At 37.1% G+C, this 17709-nt stretch overlaps 7 protein-coding genes across 10 annotated transcripts; 5 read left to right on the top strand and 2 right to left on the bottom strand.

The window, feature by feature from the left end:
* The first annotated feature begins 1748 nt into the window (after nucleotides 1-1748).
* AT5G52020 (Integrase-type DNA-binding superfamily protein) lies at nucleotides 1749-2856 on the top strand. Its single transcript, NM_124581.3, has one exon. It carries the CDS (start codon nucleotides 1924-1926, stop codon nucleotides 2620-2622), a length of 699 nt encoding a protein of 232 aa, NP_200015.1. The 5' UTR covers nucleotides 1749-1923; the 3' UTR covers nucleotides 2623-2856.
* Nucleotides 2857-3680: 824 nt separating this feature from the next.
* Nucleotides 3681-5409, top strand: AT5G52010 (C2H2-like zinc finger protein). Its single transcript, NM_124580.4, has one exon. It carries the CDS (start codon nucleotides 3998-4000, stop codon nucleotides 5186-5188), a length of 1191 nt encoding a protein of 396 aa, NP_200014.1. The 5' UTR covers nucleotides 3681-3997; the 3' UTR covers nucleotides 5189-5409.
* Nucleotides 5410-5694: 285 nt separating this feature from the next.
* IMPA-8 (importin alpha) lies at nucleotides 5695-7868 on the top strand (the record flags this gene model as incomplete). Its single annotated transcript, NM_124579.2, has 10 exons — nucleotides 5695-5712; nucleotides 5797-5896; nucleotides 5990-6072; nucleotides 6147-6269; nucleotides 6348-6524; nucleotides 6600-6763; nucleotides 6847-6925; nucleotides 7024-7152; nucleotides 7250-7377; nucleotides 7466-7868. 10 exons carry the CDS (start codon nucleotides 5695-5697, stop codon nucleotides 7788-7790), a joined length of 1326 nt encoding a protein of 441 aa, NP_200013.1. The 3' UTR covers nucleotides 7791-7868.
* Nucleotides 7869-8953: 1085 nt separating this feature from the next.
* Nucleotides 8954-9937, top strand: CBF4 (C-repeat-binding factor 4). Its single transcript, NM_124578.2, has one exon. It carries the CDS (start codon nucleotides 9027-9029, stop codon nucleotides 9699-9701), a length of 675 nt encoding a protein of 224 aa, NP_200012.1. The 5' UTR covers nucleotides 8954-9026; the 3' UTR covers nucleotides 9702-9937.
* A 562-nt stretch (nucleotides 9938-10499) lies between these two features.
* AT5G51980 (Transducin/WD40 repeat-like superfamily protein) lies at nucleotides 10500-13453 on the top strand (the record flags this gene model as incomplete). Of its 2 annotated transcripts, NM_124577.4 has the most annotated exons (9): nucleotides 10617-10765; nucleotides 10881-11463; nucleotides 11837-11926; nucleotides 12046-12147; nucleotides 12240-12386; nucleotides 12488-12607; nucleotides 12686-12745; nucleotides 12842-12939; nucleotides 13020-13453. In NM_124577.4, exons 2-9 carry the CDS (start codon nucleotides 10912-10914, stop codon nucleotides 13162-13164), a joined length of 1314 nt encoding a protein of 437 aa, NP_200011.1. In that variant the 5' UTR covers nucleotides 10617-10765; nucleotides 10881-10911. The 2 variants fall into 2 exon arrangements, with proteins under 2 accessions (NP_001318784.1, NP_200011.1); NM_001344972.1 differs by having other exon boundaries at nucleotides 10500-11463; nucleotides 13020-13164.
* Nucleotides 13411-15369, bottom strand: AT5G51970 (GroES-like zinc-binding alcohol dehydrogenase family protein). Of its 2 annotated transcripts, NM_203196.1 has the most exons (6): nucleotides 15156-15220; nucleotides 14877-15072; nucleotides 14714-14781; nucleotides 14088-14615; nucleotides 13816-14003; nucleotides 13411-13722 (listed from the first exon to the last, which is right to left on the bottom strand). In NM_203196.1, the coding sequence occupies exons 2-6, from the start codon at nucleotides 14992-14994 to the stop codon at nucleotides 13530-13532; spliced, it is 1095 nt and encodes a 364-aa protein (NP_974925.1). In that variant the 5' UTR covers nucleotides 14995-15072; nucleotides 15156-15220; the 3' UTR covers nucleotides 13411-13529. The 2 variants fall into 2 exon arrangements, with proteins under 2 accessions (NP_974925.1, NP_200010.1); NM_124576.3 differs by having other exon boundaries at nucleotides 14877-15369.
* Nucleotides 15370-15389: 20 nt separating this feature from the next.
* On the bottom strand, nucleotides 15390-16481 carry AT5G51960 (complex 1 protein, LYR family protein). 2 transcript variants are annotated; one of them, NM_124575.7, is made up of 3 exons: nucleotides 16404-16481; nucleotides 15901-16111; nucleotides 15390-15811 (listed from the first exon to the last, which is right to left on the bottom strand). In NM_124575.7, exons 2-3 carry the CDS (start codon nucleotides 16096-16098, stop codon nucleotides 15698-15700), a joined length of 312 nt encoding a protein of 103 aa, NP_200009.1. In that variant the 5' UTR covers nucleotides 16099-16111; nucleotides 16404-16481; the 3' UTR covers nucleotides 15390-15697. The 2 variants fall into 2 exon arrangements, with proteins under 2 accessions (NP_200009.1, NP_001331290.1); NM_001344971.1 differs by lacking the exon at nucleotides 16404-16481 and having other exon boundaries at nucleotides 15901-16393.
* Nucleotides 16482-17709: the final 1228 nt, after the last annotated feature.

Raw genomic sequence — 17709 nt, 5'->3', positions numbered from 1 at the left:
TTTGTGGGAACAGTAGAGAACTCGTGTCGAGATATACCTTAAAAATGTTCGAAAACCATAAAGGAAAAAAACAAAAAAAACAAGCCTATAGGATTGAATATTGTAATAGTTTAACCTAACATATATCATATATGGGTCATGGGTGATTGGAGGATGATCTCATTTCATTTTTGAATGATTTTGTGGGTTGTTGTAATAATGAAACAATATAAAGAAAAGAAATAAAAACAAGCCTATAGGAGAGTCCTACCGTGAAACAAAATCGTGTAGGACAATCATTCTCCATATAGAGAGACTCGTCGTCTTACCAAGCTTTGGCTGGCTTCCTTAAGTGCTCACCATTACTCCAATCAAAGTATATCTTGACTTTTTAACTCTCTCTTTTCTGTCATTTTATTGCCTTTTTGGTTCATCTTAATTTAGATTTTATTTAACAAATGAAATGAAATCGCGCAAGGTACGTGTTCGATTCGCAACCTCGCTTTCGAGTTTATTTTTTCTAAACGTGCAAAAGCGAAAAGAAAGTATAAAATACCTTTTGGTACAACTCATTATGTGGAGTTGATACGGAGGTGTGTCCACTATCAACCCAAATAACAAAAAGTTCTGATTTGTTCAATTCTTCCAATTACTTTAATACGGGATTATTAAAATACCACTATGCGTTAGAAAATTAAGTAGGAAGCTCATATACAACAATTTTATTTGTTCAATGACCGTTTTCTGGTTCAAGGCTTTGAATACTACTAACATGTGGTTAAAAATCACGACAACTAATCATCATTCACAATCATATGTTTATCTATTCTTTCACACGCACAAATATATATTGTGAACTCACAAATAATGACAATTTAAACTTTAAAAGACAACTTAACCACCATGTTTTTTACTGCAAAACTGGTGTGTAGCATTTTCGTAAACATTATGATTCATTTTTAGCGCATGATTTTTATTTGATCAAAACATAACGTGTTATATTGTCCGATAATATGTTATTTTTAAGAAAATCCACGATAAAGCACACTATTTTATATAGAGAAATGTCACTGTTTCGTTTTAGCAAATTATAAATTTATCATCTATGGTTTAGTTATATAGCTTCATCCTAAAATGTTTTTAGTCTGGATAAATTACGATTTTAAAGAAAATAACTATAGAAAAGGCTTTAAAAAAAAATCCTAAGAACTTATACTGGTTAGTATTATCAACAGAATATAATTATATCCGAAGAGATATCTAATGCAAATATCTTGCTCATTCGAGCAATGGAAAAGATGTTTTTGTCTCATCAACTCTCTACTGTTTTATTAGTTACTCTATCAAAATCTGAGATTTGCAAGTTGTAACCTTTTTTCGTGTGGCTGAATAGAATATCCATAAGTCAAGCCACTTATAACCACAAAGTCTCAAAAACCAATTTGATAATACCCTGCCGTTCTTATTGTTACAATAAATTACTGCTAATTAGTGGTAACTATCGAATCATTAAGTGTTTAGTTTGCGATTGATTACCAAAAAAAAAAGTGTTTAGTTTACGATTTGGTCTTCGTAAGTGGCTTATCTCTACATGGGGTTCACAAATCTACTTTTAATTAACAAATCTTGGTTTTGACATTTTAAGCAATGAGTAGCCAGTTTTTTTATAAGAATTAAATACAATCAACTGAGGAATAAGGTGAGAGCAAAATTGCAATTTCTCTTTATACGATCATAAACAAATCATAAATCTAATCGTATTTATGTGTAACAGCTCACATCTTCTAACAAAAAAACGGAGCTTCTTACGAATTTGCCACGGTTTTACAATCTCTCTCATTCAAAAACATCATATATATACACAAACACACTTTGATACAACAAAAAAAAACAGAACACAAACAAAAACACATTGTAACATTAGTTTAAGCATTAAGCTTCTTTATGTCGAATAATAATAATTCTCCGACCACCGTGAATCAAGAAACGACGACGTCTCGTGAAGTCTCAATCACATTGCCTACTGATCAATCTCCTCAAACCTCACCAGGATCATCTTCTTCTCCTTCACCGAGACCTTCCGGTGGATCACCGGCGAGAAGAACGGCGACTGGATTATCCGGCAAGCACTCTATTTTCAGGGGGATTCGACTACGTAACGGAAAATGGGTATCGGAGATTAGAGAGCCACGTAAAACGACAAGAATTTGGCTCGGGACTTATCCGGTACCGGAGATGGCTGCCGCCGCTTACGACGTGGCTGCGTTAGCTTTAAAAGGACCCGACGCCGTTTTGAATTTTCCTGGTTTAGCTTTGACTTACGTGGCTCCGGTTTCAAACTCTGCTGCGGATATAAGAGCGGCTGCTAGTAGAGCAGCGGAGATGAAGCAACCGGATCAGGGTGGGGATGAGAAGGTATTGGAACCGGTTCAACCCGGCAAAGAGGAAGAATTAGAAGAAGTGTCGTGTAACTCGTGTTCGTTGGAGTTTATGGATGAGGAAGCGATGTTGAATATGCCGACTTTGTTGACGGAGATGGCTGAAGGGATGTTGATGAGTCCACCGAGAATGATGATACATCCGACGATGGAAGATGATTCGCCGGAGAATCATGAAGGAGATAATCTTTGGAGTTATAAATGAATCCATTGAAGCTGCTCTCTTTTTTATTGTTTTCCGGTCGAATGAGATTTTCCCCCTTTTTTTTTTTCTTTTTGGGTCGCTGTTATGGAAAGTCAAATAGGTTATTAATATGATATATTAATATTTTTGAAACATAATGAGTTTGAATTTGAATTTTTCCATTTTTATATAAATATGGTTTATATGAGGGAAAAATAGATACATATCGAAGATATAAGAATTGTTTTTCTGCTTTATTTTTGGTCAACTGATTATGGTGCTTCTAGAAAAAGAACAATCTTTTTAAGAACAAATATAAGAAGTATCTAGAAGCAAAATAATTTGTTTGTGGAAAGGCCTCCAATTTTATATAACTTAAAATCTGAAGATACAACACAGTCTAATGGTTTGTGTTTTCTGACCCCAAAAAAAACAACAGCTTCTCATGGGAAAAAATGGTAGGAAACTTTTTTTTTTTGTCAACGGCAAACTTAAATTTTAGAAAGATAAACTACGATATAATAACTTCCAAGAGAAGATTTTTTGGAACTTAACCATCAGACCACACACACACATCTTTATCATCCTATGAATATCCAACGAATACTACTACATAGAGAAGAATGAACATGTTACATTTATATCATGTTTGACTAGAAACAAAACAACATAGATCATTTTTCTTGTTAACCTTTGTATAGGTTTTCAATGGCTTCCGCTTCTCTCTGATTCTTTTTTACCATATATACTACTAGATCTACTGTCTTAGGATTCTCTAACCTTTAGGAGTTCAAAATTTATCTCATGAGCTTGAAAGATGTCAATTACTTCTCCAAACTCGACGTTATATGTGTCAAGTACTACATTCATGTCATGACAACCTTTTGTGCATAAAGATACCTCAAAAGCTTTTTTACCAGTTTCGTGTCCTTATATTTTTTTTTGCATACCTCACATTTTATATGGTTTTAATCACTCATCTTTTTATATATTCTCACCCATCCTTATAATTTCAAATTGAAATACCATCATGTCCAATATATTCTCACCCATCCTTATGCATTGTGTCTCATGTGTCTTTAGCATATTTCATATCCCTGGATCAACTTGAGTTAGTGAAACAGTTAGAAAGTAAAAAACAAAGGTAAAGTCTCTCTCGTCAAGACCCTCCGAGTGTACAAGAGGCTCTCAAACAACAAAAGCAAAAGGATAAACTTTTGTTAGCTCAGACTATCCACATAGCCGTCGTCTTCCTCGCCGGACATGCTAGAAGATAACAATCCACACCCAAACTTACCCAGAGAGACAATCTCTGATTCACGTCCACTACAATTACCGAATCTCTCCGAAGCCACCGATCACCTACGCTAGTTTCAGTGGCAATTCGAAGCTTCCAATGAGTTTGTTCTGTAATTCAATCGAAACCCTTTATCCAAAACCATTCCTTTCACACAAATCTCACTTCTTTACCTTCTCCAATTCCAAATTCCAAAACCCTAAATTCACAAGCTTCCCACTTCGTCACCAATGGCGGATCGAATCATGTCTGAAATCAGCATCTTCATCAGAAATCGATATGGTAAGAAACAAAGAAGGTATCTTTGCACCAAAGGAGAAGAAAGTTGTAGTCTTATGGGACTTAGACAACAAACCACCACGAGGTCCACCATACGAAGCCGCAACAGCTCTCCGTAAAGTCGCTGAGAAACTCGGCCGAGTCGTCGAAATCTCCGCTTACGCAAATCGTCATGCTTTTATCCATTTACCTCATTGGGTCGTCGAAGAGAGACGAGAAAGGAGGAACCTTGATTTCATGGAGAGGAAAGGAGAAGTGACTCCAATTGATCCGTACATTTGTGGTGTTTGTGGTCGCAAGTGTAAAACCAATCTTGATTTGAAGAAACATTTCAAGCAGCTTCATGAGAGGGAGAGACAGAAGAAAGTTAATAGGATGAGATCTTTGAAAGGTAAGAAACGTCAGAAGTTTAAGGAGCGTTATGTTTCAGGGAATGAGAAGTATAATGAGGCTGCGAGGAGTTTGTTGACTCCTAAAGTTGGATATGGTTTAGAGGCTGAGCTACGTCGAGCAGGGGTTTATGTTAAGACGGTTGAGGATAAGCCTCAGGCTGCGGATTGGGCGGTTAAGAGACAGATACAACATTCAATGACTAGAGGGATTGATTGGTTGGTTTTGGTGTCGGATGATAAGGATTTTTCTGATATGTTGAGGAAAGCTAGAGAGGCTGATCTTGGGACTTTGGTTGTTAGTGATATGGATAGAGCATTGGGAAGGCATGCTGATTTGTGGGTGCCTTGGAGTGGTGTTGAGAAGGGAGAGATTGGTGAGAAGGATTTGATTCCGGGGAAGAGACCAAGGTTTGAGGAGGATGAGGTGGGATTTGGTGGTAATGATGAGTTGTTTTCGTTGTCGTATGATGAGGATGAGAAGGCGGAGATGACGGTGGAGAGTGATGGGTTTGGGAGGTTTAATGTATCGGCGTTTTCGGAAGATGAATGGGTGGAGGATGAAGGAGACTTTGTGTTGAGTGATAGTAGTGATGATGATAGTGATGATGAGCTTTTCTGATTCATGGTGAATTGAGTTGCATTTCTAAGTGTTGTTAATTGGTTTACGAATAGAGTTCATAGGAGCTTTGGTCGATGTAATTGAAATCAAATGTAAAACCATTCTTACATAAGCCAAGATTTTGTGCATTCATGTGGTCAAAGGCTTTGAGAATTCAAGTTCTTACATAAACCAAGATTTTGTGGTATTGTGGTTTGTCGAATTGAAATTTTGGGTTGGAGTAAACCGGATTCAAATCAAATTTTTATTTTGATCGGTTTAGAGTAGACGGTTAAGTAGCGACTGGATTTTTTGATCAGACGGTTAAAATAAAATCAAGAAAGAAACGATAACTGAAAAACCCGTTTTTTTACGCTTCGTTAAAATTCTGCTTCACCATTTTTGTTTGCATTCTTGCTTGATTGCAAAATCTTTGCCTCTCTCACATTTCAAGTTGAGATTTCTAGGGTTTAGTCTTTAAGTTTTCTAAATTGCTTTGGAGAGGTCGAAAAGAAGAGAGAAAAGCCATGGCTTGGAAAACAGAGGTCCGTTTAAAACTATCTCACAAGTAATCACTCTCTGGTTGATTTTGTGTTGGACTAGTGAGGTTTTTAGGGTTTGGATTGTAGGTGAACGAAGTTTCAGATGATATAATCGATGGTCTTTGGTCAGATGATCCTCCATTACAACTTGAATCCGTTACCAAGATCAGACGTATTACATCACAGAGTAAAAACTTCCTCTGTTTTTTACTTTCTTTACTTTTTCTTGATCTCGGTTTGAAAGATTCGTCTTTTATCATTTACTCTAATATCTTTCCAGGAGATATATCTTGTGTGATACGATCTGGAGTTGTACCGCGTCTCGTTCAGTTGCTTAAAAATCAAGTTTTCCCCAAGCTTCAAGTTAGTTGATATTTTATGATGATGATCAGTGTAACCTTTGATTACGATATATTCAGTGATCTTTGTTTTTATAGTATGAGGTAGCTTGGGCTCTAACAAACATTGCTGTTGACAATCCGGGCGTGGTAGTTAATAACAACGCTGTTCCAGTATTAATTCAGCTTATTGCTTCTCCTAAAGATTATGTTCGTGAGCAGGTAAGTATTTTACTACGTGTAGATATGAGAATACTTGTCACAGACTCACAGATATGAGTTTTGACATTATTCTTGCAGGCTATATGGACACTGAGTAATGTTGCTGGTCATTCGATACATTACCGTGACTTTGTTCTTAACTCTGGGGTATTGATGCCACTGTTGCGTCTTCTGTATAAGGATACTACACTCAGAATTGCTACTTGGGCTTTGCGTAACTTGTGTCGTGGCAAGCCTCACCCGGCTTTCGATCAGGTCTTCTTACTTCTCTCTCTGTCTCTGTTTCCTCTGTTTTGTATACTTTTTAACATATGAAGCATGATTCAACAGGTGAAACCTGCTCTTCCTGCGCTTGAAATACTTCTTCATTCACATGATGAAGATGTCTTGAAAAATGCTTGCATGGCACTATGTCATCTGTCTGAGGGTTCAGAAGATGGAATCCAAAGTGTGATTGAGGCTGGTTTTGTCCCAAAACTAGTTCAAATTCTCCAGTTAGTACTTCTCAGAATATGTATTTAACCCTTTTGTGACATGTTTGGATAAGGAAAGGCTGACAGTTTTTTTTCTTTTGCAGACTCCCTTCTCCAGTGGTGCTTGTTCCTGCACTTCTTACCATTGGGGCTATGACTGCTGGAAATCATCAGCAGACACAGGTATGTATTTCATATTCAACTTACGTTGTCCACCTTTTGGATTTTGTAACCAAACAACAAAATGCTTTGTTATACACCTCTTTGAACTTATTCTTCAGTGTGTGATCAATAGTGGTGCTTTACCCATTATTTCCAACATGCTTACTCGAAACCACGAGAACAAAATAAAGAAGTGTGCTTGCTGGGTGATTTCAAACATCACTGCAGGGACTAAAGAACAAATTCAGGTGAGAAACTTTTGTTGCTATTATCCCCAATGAAAATTTACCATTTTTGTCTTTTGCTATCACTAATTTGTTTTTCTTTTTCCCCTGGTGATTACAGTCAGTTATTGATGCAAATTTGATTCCAATCTTGGTCAATCTTGCTCAAGATACTGACTTCTACATGAAGAAAGAAGCTGTATGGGCAATTTCAAATATGGCCTTAAATGGTTCTCATGATCAAATCAAGTAACGTCCCTGTCTTGTTTCTTTTTTCAACTTTAATGTACTTATTATAGATCATCAAGTCTCACAATTCTCCATTGGTGTGATTCAGATACATGGCGGAGCAGAGTTGCATAAAACAATTATGTGATATCCTAGTATATTCAGATGAAAGAACCACCATCTTAAAGTGTCTGGATGGATTGGAAAACATGTTGAAGGCCGGAGAGGCTGAAAAGAACAGTGAAGACGTGAACCCTTATTGTCTACTGATTGAAGATGCGGAAGGGCTAGAAAAGATTTCGAAGCTGCAAATGAACAAAAACGATGATATCTACGAGAAGGCTTATAAGATTCTGGTGACGAATTGGTTTGAAGAGGATGATGAGAACAACAACAACAACGTCCGATGTGATGATGTGGACTTTCAGGTGTGAGAGAACCAAAGTTCCAGTTCCTTATATGGAAGATCCCAACACAATTATTTGTTATAGTGAAAAAAAAACATCTTACATGGGACCAAAGGCTTTGCACCTTTGTTGTCTCAGGGCTTTACTTGGTCTTTAATTGAATGTACAAAGTTGATGTAAAAGCTTTGGCTCCATCGTTCATGGAGTCTAGTACATTGTTTTGGGTTTTAAAAGTTTTCTGTGTTAAAGCTCGTCGTCTAATTGATGTTGTGTTTGGTTTTAGTTGAAAGGTTTAGACGTTTAGTAAAAAAGTTACTCAAATTCTTGAAATCTCCTTGGCCTTGCTGATTATAAAATCAAATATTCATTTATAAAATTATGCGAAAGGGTCTAATTATTTTTGAAACCGAATCGAATGAAGACAACTCCATTTTGATTGATTTTTTTTTTGTTGTATTAAAGAATAAAAAACTCGACTGGTTCAACAAGACTGGATTGTCTTTAAACTACTGGTTCAATGTATTTTGGGTACATAATGAAAAAAATACACAATCCGCCTTGGCCACGTATCCATCTTTGGCTTAGTTGATGATGATAATACTTTTGTTTTTTGGTAAGGCTGATGATGATAATAGTTAGAAGAAGTTCATAGAATAATCCAATGGATTTCCAATAATAAAACACAGAAATAAATATAATCCAAACAATTGCCAAAAATAATGAATAAGAAAAGGGACCCACACCAAAAGCTAAAAGCGCGTGGGTCAGATTACAAAAAGCGAAACCCCAAACCGTGGCTAGACAGCGGACGAACCCGTCCCTTCAAACGTGGCTCACCTTTCGAACCACAGAGAGCAGTTTACACTCCAACTGTCAAAAACGTGTTCCCATGACGTCATCCTCAACGTATCTTTATCACTTTTTAAAACTAAAGACTGTTTTGTCTTTTTCTAAATCGTCCCCTTTCTCCGAACACCATACTTAAATTCAATAAAATAATAAATATCAAAACTGAACCATCGAATCGGAACCAGCCACAGTACACAATACACTTAGACGAAGTAAAGTGATTCAGAAGGACACGTGTAAGTCACATACCGTGGGACACTTGTCGTTACCAGATCCTCCGTGTTTCTCACTTTTCTTATAAAATAAAAACACAACACTTCTTCACTTTCTGTAATAAAAATATCTCCAAAAGTTCCAACACCTGAAAACATAAAAAGATAGAAAGAGAAATAAAACATCTTATCCAAAGAAAAAATGAATCCATTTTACTCTACATTCCCAGACTCGTTTCTCTCAATCTCCGATCATAGATCTCCGGTTTCAGACAGTAGTGAGTGTTCACCAAAGTTAGCTTCAAGTTGTCCAAAGAAACGAGCTGGGAGGAAGAAGTTTCGTGAGACACGTCATCCGATTTACAGAGGAGTTCGTCAGAGGAATTCTGGTAAATGGGTTTGTGAAGTTAGAGAGCCTAATAAGAAATCTAGGATTTGGTTAGGTACTTTTCCGACGGTTGAAATGGCTGCTCGTGCTCATGATGTTGCTGCTTTAGCTCTTCGTGGTCGCTCTGCTTGTCTCAATTTCGCTGATTCTGCTTGGCGGCTTCGTATTCCTGAGACTACTTGTCCTAAGGAGATTCAGAAAGCTGCGTCTGAAGCTGCAATGGCGTTTCAGAATGAGACTACGACGGAGGGATCTAAAACTGCGGCGGAGGCAGAGGAGGCGGCAGGGGAGGGGGTGAGGGAGGGGGAGAGGAGGGCGGAGGAGCAGAATGGTGGTGTGTTTTATATGGATGATGAGGCGCTTTTGGGGATGCCCAACTTTTTTGAGAATATGGCGGAGGGGATGCTTTTGCCGCCGCCGGAAGTTGGCTGGAATCATAACGACTTTGACGGAGTGGGTGACGTGTCACTCTGGAGTTTTGACGAGTAATTTTTTGGCTCTTTTTCTGGATAATAAGTTAGTTTAGGGATTATTTGGACATCTAGGATTGGTCCGGAGTTCCGTACCTGTATTTTTTGTTTGGTACCAAATCTTTAGTAATAAATCGTCTATCATTTATTCTTGTTAGAATGTTCTTTGTTTGTTTTTGGTAAACAGATTTGATCAAATTAGAGCTATAGAATTTGAAAATTTTGTTTTGTTGTATCTGAAACTGTAAATAGATTTCTCTTTGTTTCGTTGATGTATTGACAATCTTTACCAAATTTCCAGAGCTTATAAAAGCTTGAAACCTCTGCTTTTCCAAATATAATCCTGATTCACATTATCATATATTCCTTGTAGACTCAGCAAAAAAAATTAAAACTATAAAATCTCTTACACATTAGTCCAAACACGTGAATGAGTAATAGAGGTCCTTGACCATTAGACTGATATAGCTTCTATATTGTGGTTCTTAAAAAAGGTAGAATATTTATATGTGGCCTCAAGCTTCTCATGAGTCACGCCTTATGGTAATCATCTATCTTTTTTCTTCTAAGCAAACACTGAACACTTGGAAATCTTTTCACTAGAAAAACATGTCCCTGGCCCTCACTAACTTTACATGTCCTTTTCTTTCAGTTATAGAAGTGTGGGGTTTCTTGGCTCGCTAGATTTAAAAACCCTTCATTATGTATAGGGTTGTGCTTGTGCCTAGAACCCTTCATTCCAAGGCAAAAGCATAAACCTACAATCCGGTCTAAATCAGAACCGATTTAAACCGAGAGAAAACACTAAAGTAATTTTGTAAAATAGAGCCATCATAGGGATAAAATAGTAACTAAACAATAGACGTCAAGCTGACGCGACTGGTGTTCACTTTCTCTTTCTCTTCTACTACTTCTGTCCTCTCCACGAAGATCCAAAGCTTATAAACACATACAAATAAATCCACTCCAAAGTTTTTCTCTTTTTTCTCTGCATTATTATCACTTCACCACATTCACAACAATCCCAAATTTTTCTTTCTCATACTTTCATATTTTGATTACTACTTCTCAGAGATTCTTTTGGTAATTAGGGTTTCCTCCAATTTTGCAGCTTGATTTATCTATATACCAATCGGAAAAATCCTTACTTTTAAGTTCGGTCTTGTGTTAATTTGCGTCTGTTGTTATTGTAATCTAGAGAAAGAGAGTGAGAGGCAATAAAAAAAGCTATGGATTTCGATTTGAACGGAGGAAACAAACGAGTCTTCAACAGACTCGGTGGCGGTGGCGGGTCAACTCGTCCGATGGCACCAACGGATACAAGACAAAAGGTTTGTTTCCACTGGCGAGCCGGGCGTTGTAATCGTTCTCCTTGTCCTTATCTACATCGGGAATTACCGGGTCCTGGTCCGGGTCAAGGTCAAGGCCCGGGTTATACGAACAAAAGGGTCGCTGAGGAATCTGGTTTCGCGGGTCCGAGTCATCGGAGAGGACCTGGGTTTAATGGGAACTCGAGTAGTAGTTGGGGGAGATTTGGTGGGAACAGAACGGTGACGAAGACTGAGAAAGTTTGCAACTTTTGGGTAGATGGGAATTGCACATACGGTGATAAGTGTAGATACTTGCATTGTTGGAGTAAAGGAGAGAGCTTTGCGTTGTTGACTCAGCTTGATGGTCATGAGAAGCTTGTTAGTGGTATTGCTTTGCCTTCTGGTTCTGATAAGCTTTACACTGGAAGTAAAGATGAGACCTTGCGTGTTTGGGATTGTGCTTCTGGACAGGTATGGTTTGCTCAAAGGACCTTAAGCTTTCCTCAGTGATAGAATTGTTTGGTTAGGATATAGAGTGGCTTTAGAGAATGCAGTTGTTGTCCATGGATGTTATTGTTGTCCTCTCTAGCTAGAAAACCATGTTTGATGAATAGTTATAACTGCTTGGTTAAGATTTAGAGTGACACAAGAGACTGCAATTTGTCATAAGTAGAGTAGTGAGCACTGATATATCGATGGAAATTGGTGTCTTTGTTGTCAAATTAGGAAAGGAAGTGTCTAATTCGCTGATGCTGATTGTATTTGAGGAATGCATTTTCTGATCTTGTGAAAGACTGTTTCAAGTTTACTTATCGTGGATATTGTTCTTTTCTCTTTTGATTAGTGTACAGGAGTACTCAAACTTGGTGGGGAAATTGGCTGTGTGCTTAGTGAAGGCCCGTGGCTATTAGTTGGCATGCCAAACCTTGTCAAGGCAAGTATTCAGTATGATTCCTCTTAACAGTACTTTTCTTTGACTGTCACAATAGATATCGAGGAACCCTTTTCATTCTTAGATGCTTATGGGGTTATGTCTCATTGTTGTTGATACAGGCGTGGAATATTGAAACCAATGCTGACCAGAGTCTAAGTGGACCTGTTGGCCAAGTCTATTCTCTTGTTGTGGGTACTGATCTGCTCTTTGCTGGAACACAGGTAAATTTCCAAGTTTTCTTTTCTTGCTGAGATCTCTGCGAAATAGTCGGCTTTTGGTTATATAAGTGACAAGTTCTTTACATTCTGTGCAGGATGGCTCTATTTTGGCATGGAGATATAATGCTGCCACTAACTGTTTTGAACCATCAGCGTCACTGACGGGCCATACACTTGCAGTTGTTACCTTATATGTTGGGGCGAACAGACTTTATTCGGGTTCCATGGACAAAACTATAAAAGTAAGTACTAGTATTATCTATTATATTTGAATTGAAAACTCTCACTATTTTTTTCTTTCTTTGAGCTAATCTTTTTGGTTTATATGTTTTTTGTTTGATAGGTTTGGAGTTTGGATAATCTACAGTGTATACAAACACTCACTGATCATTCATCAGTTGTGATGTCTCTCATTTGCTGGGATCAATTCCTTTTGTCTTGTTCATTGGACAACACGGTTAAGGTTAGTTCGTCTTTCTTTAACTTTCATAAATTTCTTAAGTTTCATTCTTTCTCTTGTTAATGTGTTTTTCCGCTGTAGATATGGGCTGCAATCGAAGGTGGCAATTTGGAAGTAACATATACTCACAAAGAAGAACATGTATGGTTTCTTTTATAAATGTGTTACCTTCTCTTATGGTCCTAATCTATATGTTATGTGACTAAGAAATTTTGGCAATGTTTAAACTGGATTCAGGGAGTGCTAGCTCTATGTGGTGTACATGATGCAGAAGCCAAGCCTGTTTTGTTATGCGCTTGCAATGACAACACCTTGCGCCTCTACGACTTACCATCGTAAGACTTTCAACGTTTATGTATGAATTCTTCATCTCTTTCTCTCTTATTGGTTCTGATAGCTTAGGTTTGTTCATTAGATTTACGGAGAGGGGAAAAATCTTTGCAAAGCAAGAGATACGGGCGATCCAGATAGGTCCCGGGGGCATATTTTTCACGGGTGACGGAACTGGTCAAGTTAAAGTATGGAAATGGTGCACTGAACCAACCGCGGCTTTGCCTTGAGAAAGTTTGATGCTATCGTCAAAGAGATGTTTTCTACGATTTTCTTGTACCATTATATATGAGTCTATTTTGGAGACTTTTCTTTCTTGTTGAGGTCCTCCTAGTAGAAGCCACGGTCTGATGAAATGGACAGTGGCCAAGATCGTGTCATGTTAGGAGTTTTGAGACAGAATCGGGAGAATTTAGGTCCCTTTTTGTCCAATTTCAGCATTTGTCTTGTAACGCTTGGATTGTATTGGTCAATTTATCATAAAGGATTATCTTATTCAAGAGAGATTCAGAGTTGATATACAATGGATAACAAAGTTACAGAAGCTTCCTTATTATGAAACCTTAATATGTTCTTAGAAAAGCAAAGATTGTTTTCAGAGATTGAACATAACTTTGATGGCATTGCTCCCACGAGCACTGGTTTCAAAGGCATCTTCCACTTCCTTTTGAGAGAAACCGAATCTGTGGGTTATGAGTGGCTTTACATCAATCTTACCACTTGTCAGGAACTCAAGACACAATGGCCATGTGTTCTTGTACCTGAACACACCCACCACATCTACCTCCCTGTCTCCAAACCAACACATTTACTTGGTTATTATGTGATTGTACTTTTCAAAAGTTAGAAAGTTTCTTACTATGATGGTCAAAGGAGGTTACCTTGCAGCTGCAGGAGTGAGAGGGACAGTCATTATACCGTGACCCATTCCGACAAGACAGACTTTACCGCCACAACGAGTGGCTGCTAATGCTGTCGACATGGTTTTGTTAAAACCCGCACAGTCGAATGTTACATCGATGTTTGACCCCATAGCTTTCTGAATCTGTTCAACCTCAGAACCAACATCCTGTGGAAGAAAAATGGGAAAAGTTCTTATCTTTATACAATCCGATCACTAATGTTTCAGAAAGATAAAGAAACTGTAAAGAACCTCTAAGTTTGTTGTCACTTGTACAATCTCATCTGCGCCGAGCTGTTTTGCTACGGCTAAACGGTTCTCATCAACATCCACAATAACAATTCTAGGCACACTGAAAGCCCGAGCAGCCAACATTGTAACAAGGCCAATAGGTCCAGCTCCCATTACCAAAACGTTTGTTTCAGGACCAACCTCAGCTCGGCGACAAGCATGGACACCAACACTAAGTGGTTCACACATTGCTCCTTCCTCCAAACTCACATTCTCAGGCAATTTGAAGCATAGGTCCGCAGGGTGTACCACTTGGTTAGCTAAAGAGCCATGAACCGGTGGAGTTGCAAAGAACTTCATTTCTGGACAAAGGTTGTATCGTCCTTCCCTGCAGAGATTGCATCTCCAACAACTAATCCCAGGTTCAAGAGCTACACGGTCACCAACCACTAAATGTTTCACTTCTTCACCTACTTCTTCAATGATCCCAGCACATTCATGTCCAATCACCATCGGCTCTTTCACCACAAAATCCGCACATCTCATGGTCTTTGTTTTGCAACATTCACACCCATCAAAAACCAATGTCAAGAGCCATACCAAATCAAAGAAAAAACCAAATATCTCTCTGATTATATCATAAGTACCTTAAGGTAATGAACATCACTTCCACAAATACCAACAGCTTTCATCCTAACTCTCACATCATGAGGACCTTTGAATGAACATAAATCTATCAGTTTCCAAGGTTCCGAACCAAAGGGTCACAGGACAATCCAAATATCCAATCAAATCAAATCTTTGTCTTACCAACGGAAGGAAGAAGAAAAGGTTGGATCTTGAGGGTATTGATACCAACCAACCAAGCAGCCATGTTTTCTTCTTCAACCTTTGAGCCTTCTCCTTGAGACATCCCTCCTTTCCCCATAACTCTTCTCTGCTATGCTCAGCACAAAGCTCTCTATTGACTCTCAGCTTTTAGATCAAAAGCCAAAGCTACCAGAGCCTTAAAGAATGATTAAGAAAATGAAAGTGTCAGCATCGATGTCTCCACTAAATAAATAAATAGAAAAAATACAAAACAAGAACCAGATAAAGTGATAAACACTAGCGGTGGATGGCTTATCGAGTTTTGGATAAAACCCTTATGGTTTCTAATTTCTCTTCATAAATCTTGTTTACCATTTTTGACTCATCATCCAAATATAGACATGATCGGAACAAGTTCCTCTAAATAGTTTTTAAGTTTTCAAGAAAGGTTTTTTATGCCTCGTATCATAATGCTAATGAAGTCATAAGAAATATTTTTTTCATTTACTTTGGCTGGCTTCTTTGTATCTCAGAATATGCAATTGCTTCTGAATTCTCTCACTTTGGTGGTTTCCATCAAACATAACAAGATCATGAATATGTTCATGGAACACATCCTAAAACAAATGTGGTGCAACACTAACAAAAAATTGTAACCCACACAACTCGGATTTGTCAATACTTAAAAGCTTAAAGGAAAAGAGCTCTCTGGCTTCATTTACTATCTCATATAATCAAAAATTAACCAAAGACCTGTCCACAGAAATGAAGAAATCATAACGACTCATCCCCCGGAAAGACAAAGAGGAATGAATGCATGATCAAGGCTCGTAAACTTCAGGAAGACGAAGCCCTACACTGGCTGCAGATTTATTAAGCACTCGTTTCATTTCTTCAGTTCTATCAACCGCAATGTTGTATGAGAACAGCAGATCCTGCAACAACCAGATAACTTATCCATGTGAGAGACTAAACACACAAATGCATTGCCAATGTGATTAAGAGATCATAAAAAAGACTGAACCTTGTGAGAGTGAATGCTATTGAGAAGATATGTGTAATTTCGAGCAAGGTTTATTTTCTCTGAGTTTGCATTCTTTCGAAATTCTTGCTTAACAAAGTCTAAGAAATGAGACTTGTGATCTTCTTTACCAACATGTTTCACCACTGCTTTGAGAAGGTCACGATAAACTCTAGCAGCTAAAACAACTTCACCACTCATCTTCTTCTTTACCCTATCAACACATTTTCAAAAGAGTGACATAAATTCGGGTTAAAGACTCAAAAATCGAATTTTTAAAACCCAATTCGTTAATAACTATTACTTGAGCTATAGATTGATTAGAATCATCAAATAATCTCATTTTGGTTTAGAACTAGCATTATTAAAAACTCAGAATCGAAACAAAAGTTGGAATCGGATTGAACAAATCGAGATAGAATCAGAAAAAGCGCAGTGGGAACTAATGAATCCGAAGATTGGGTCTTTTCGATAGTATGTTCAATAGAAGAAGTGAAGAAGATCACCTTGAATCTCGCCGGCGCCGATCGGATAAAGTAGACTGAGAGACAAAATCCAGCGGAGAGGAGAAGAAAGTCCGTATTAGGAAGTGAAGAAGATGGACTTGAAAAAAAACCAAAGTAGTAATTGGACAGCCCATACTTTGGTAATGGGCTTTTGAAAGCAGTACAGGCCTACAATATGAGATAACTGAGACATTTTCAAATAAGTTACAAATTTATAACTAACATTATAAAAAATTATACATCCTTTAATCAGTATGAAATAAAAATAAATTATTCTTAAAATGAATTTTTATTTTATTTTAACTTTTATATGTTTAAGAATAAATACGTTTTGATTTTCCAAAAAAACTAATAGACAATTATTCTTAAATTGGAAATAGTGAACCAAAATAATTATATTTTAAAAAATATTGTGTTTTCATCTATTTTTATTTTTGGGTAAACAAGTATTTTCTTACAAAGAAAGTTGTGATACTATTGGAAAAACAAACTAGTGATGGTATTTTTAGAACTGAAACTTAAAAATGTGATATTTTAGAAATATATTTCTATTTTTTATTCGAAATTTATAAATCAAATGAAACATATAACAACAGGAAAACAACGAAATTAAAGGCACTAAATTTGAGGCCCACTCTCTTTAAATGAATCTGTAAAAGGAGGCTCATAAAAGTAGTTCCGATATGTGTAGTTCTTAAATCCACCAAAACTCAAAAACCTTCCTCTAAATATAGATAATCAAATAATAAGAAATATATACATTTTGTCACCAAAGATAGTGTGAACTAAAAACTAATCCCTTTTATGTAAACAAAGTTATGGGCAGGCCGCAGTTGGAGCTACCTTCTTTCTATTTGTGTCGGTCTTATAATTTTTAAAAATCAGATCAAATCAATTACAATATTAGCAAGTGACTTATGCATAACTCATTAACTTTTATTCCTCTATTAACTACGGAAAACTAGTTAATTGTCTATTGTCGTTTTCTATCTGGGAATTTAAGGAAATGGAAGTACGGAATAATGGAAAATAGCACATACTTTAAGGACTATTTACTATTATGTTTGTAATGATTGAATATGATATTAAGTTCATAAATATAAATTGCTAGCTATAACTATAAGACAACCACAAAAGTTTTGATATTATCTTTTTGTGCGGTATGTATATAATTTGTTAAAAGAAGTATTGCATTATGGTTTCTAAGCATATCGATAATAAGAGGTTGTTGCAATAAGATCTTTACATGCAAGAGATTAAACAAAGAAAATTTATAACTGATGTGTTACTACTTACTACTACCTTC

The sequence above is a fragment of the Arabidopsis thaliana genome, chromosome 5 (assembly GCF_000001735.4).
Source record: "Arabidopsis thaliana chromosome 5, partial sequence".
Taxonomy (NCBI): Eukaryota; Viridiplantae; Streptophyta; class Magnoliopsida; order Brassicales; family Brassicaceae; genus Arabidopsis; species Arabidopsis thaliana.
Note: the sequence above shows the minus strand (reverse complement) of the source record. Positions and strands in the feature narration are given on the sequence as shown.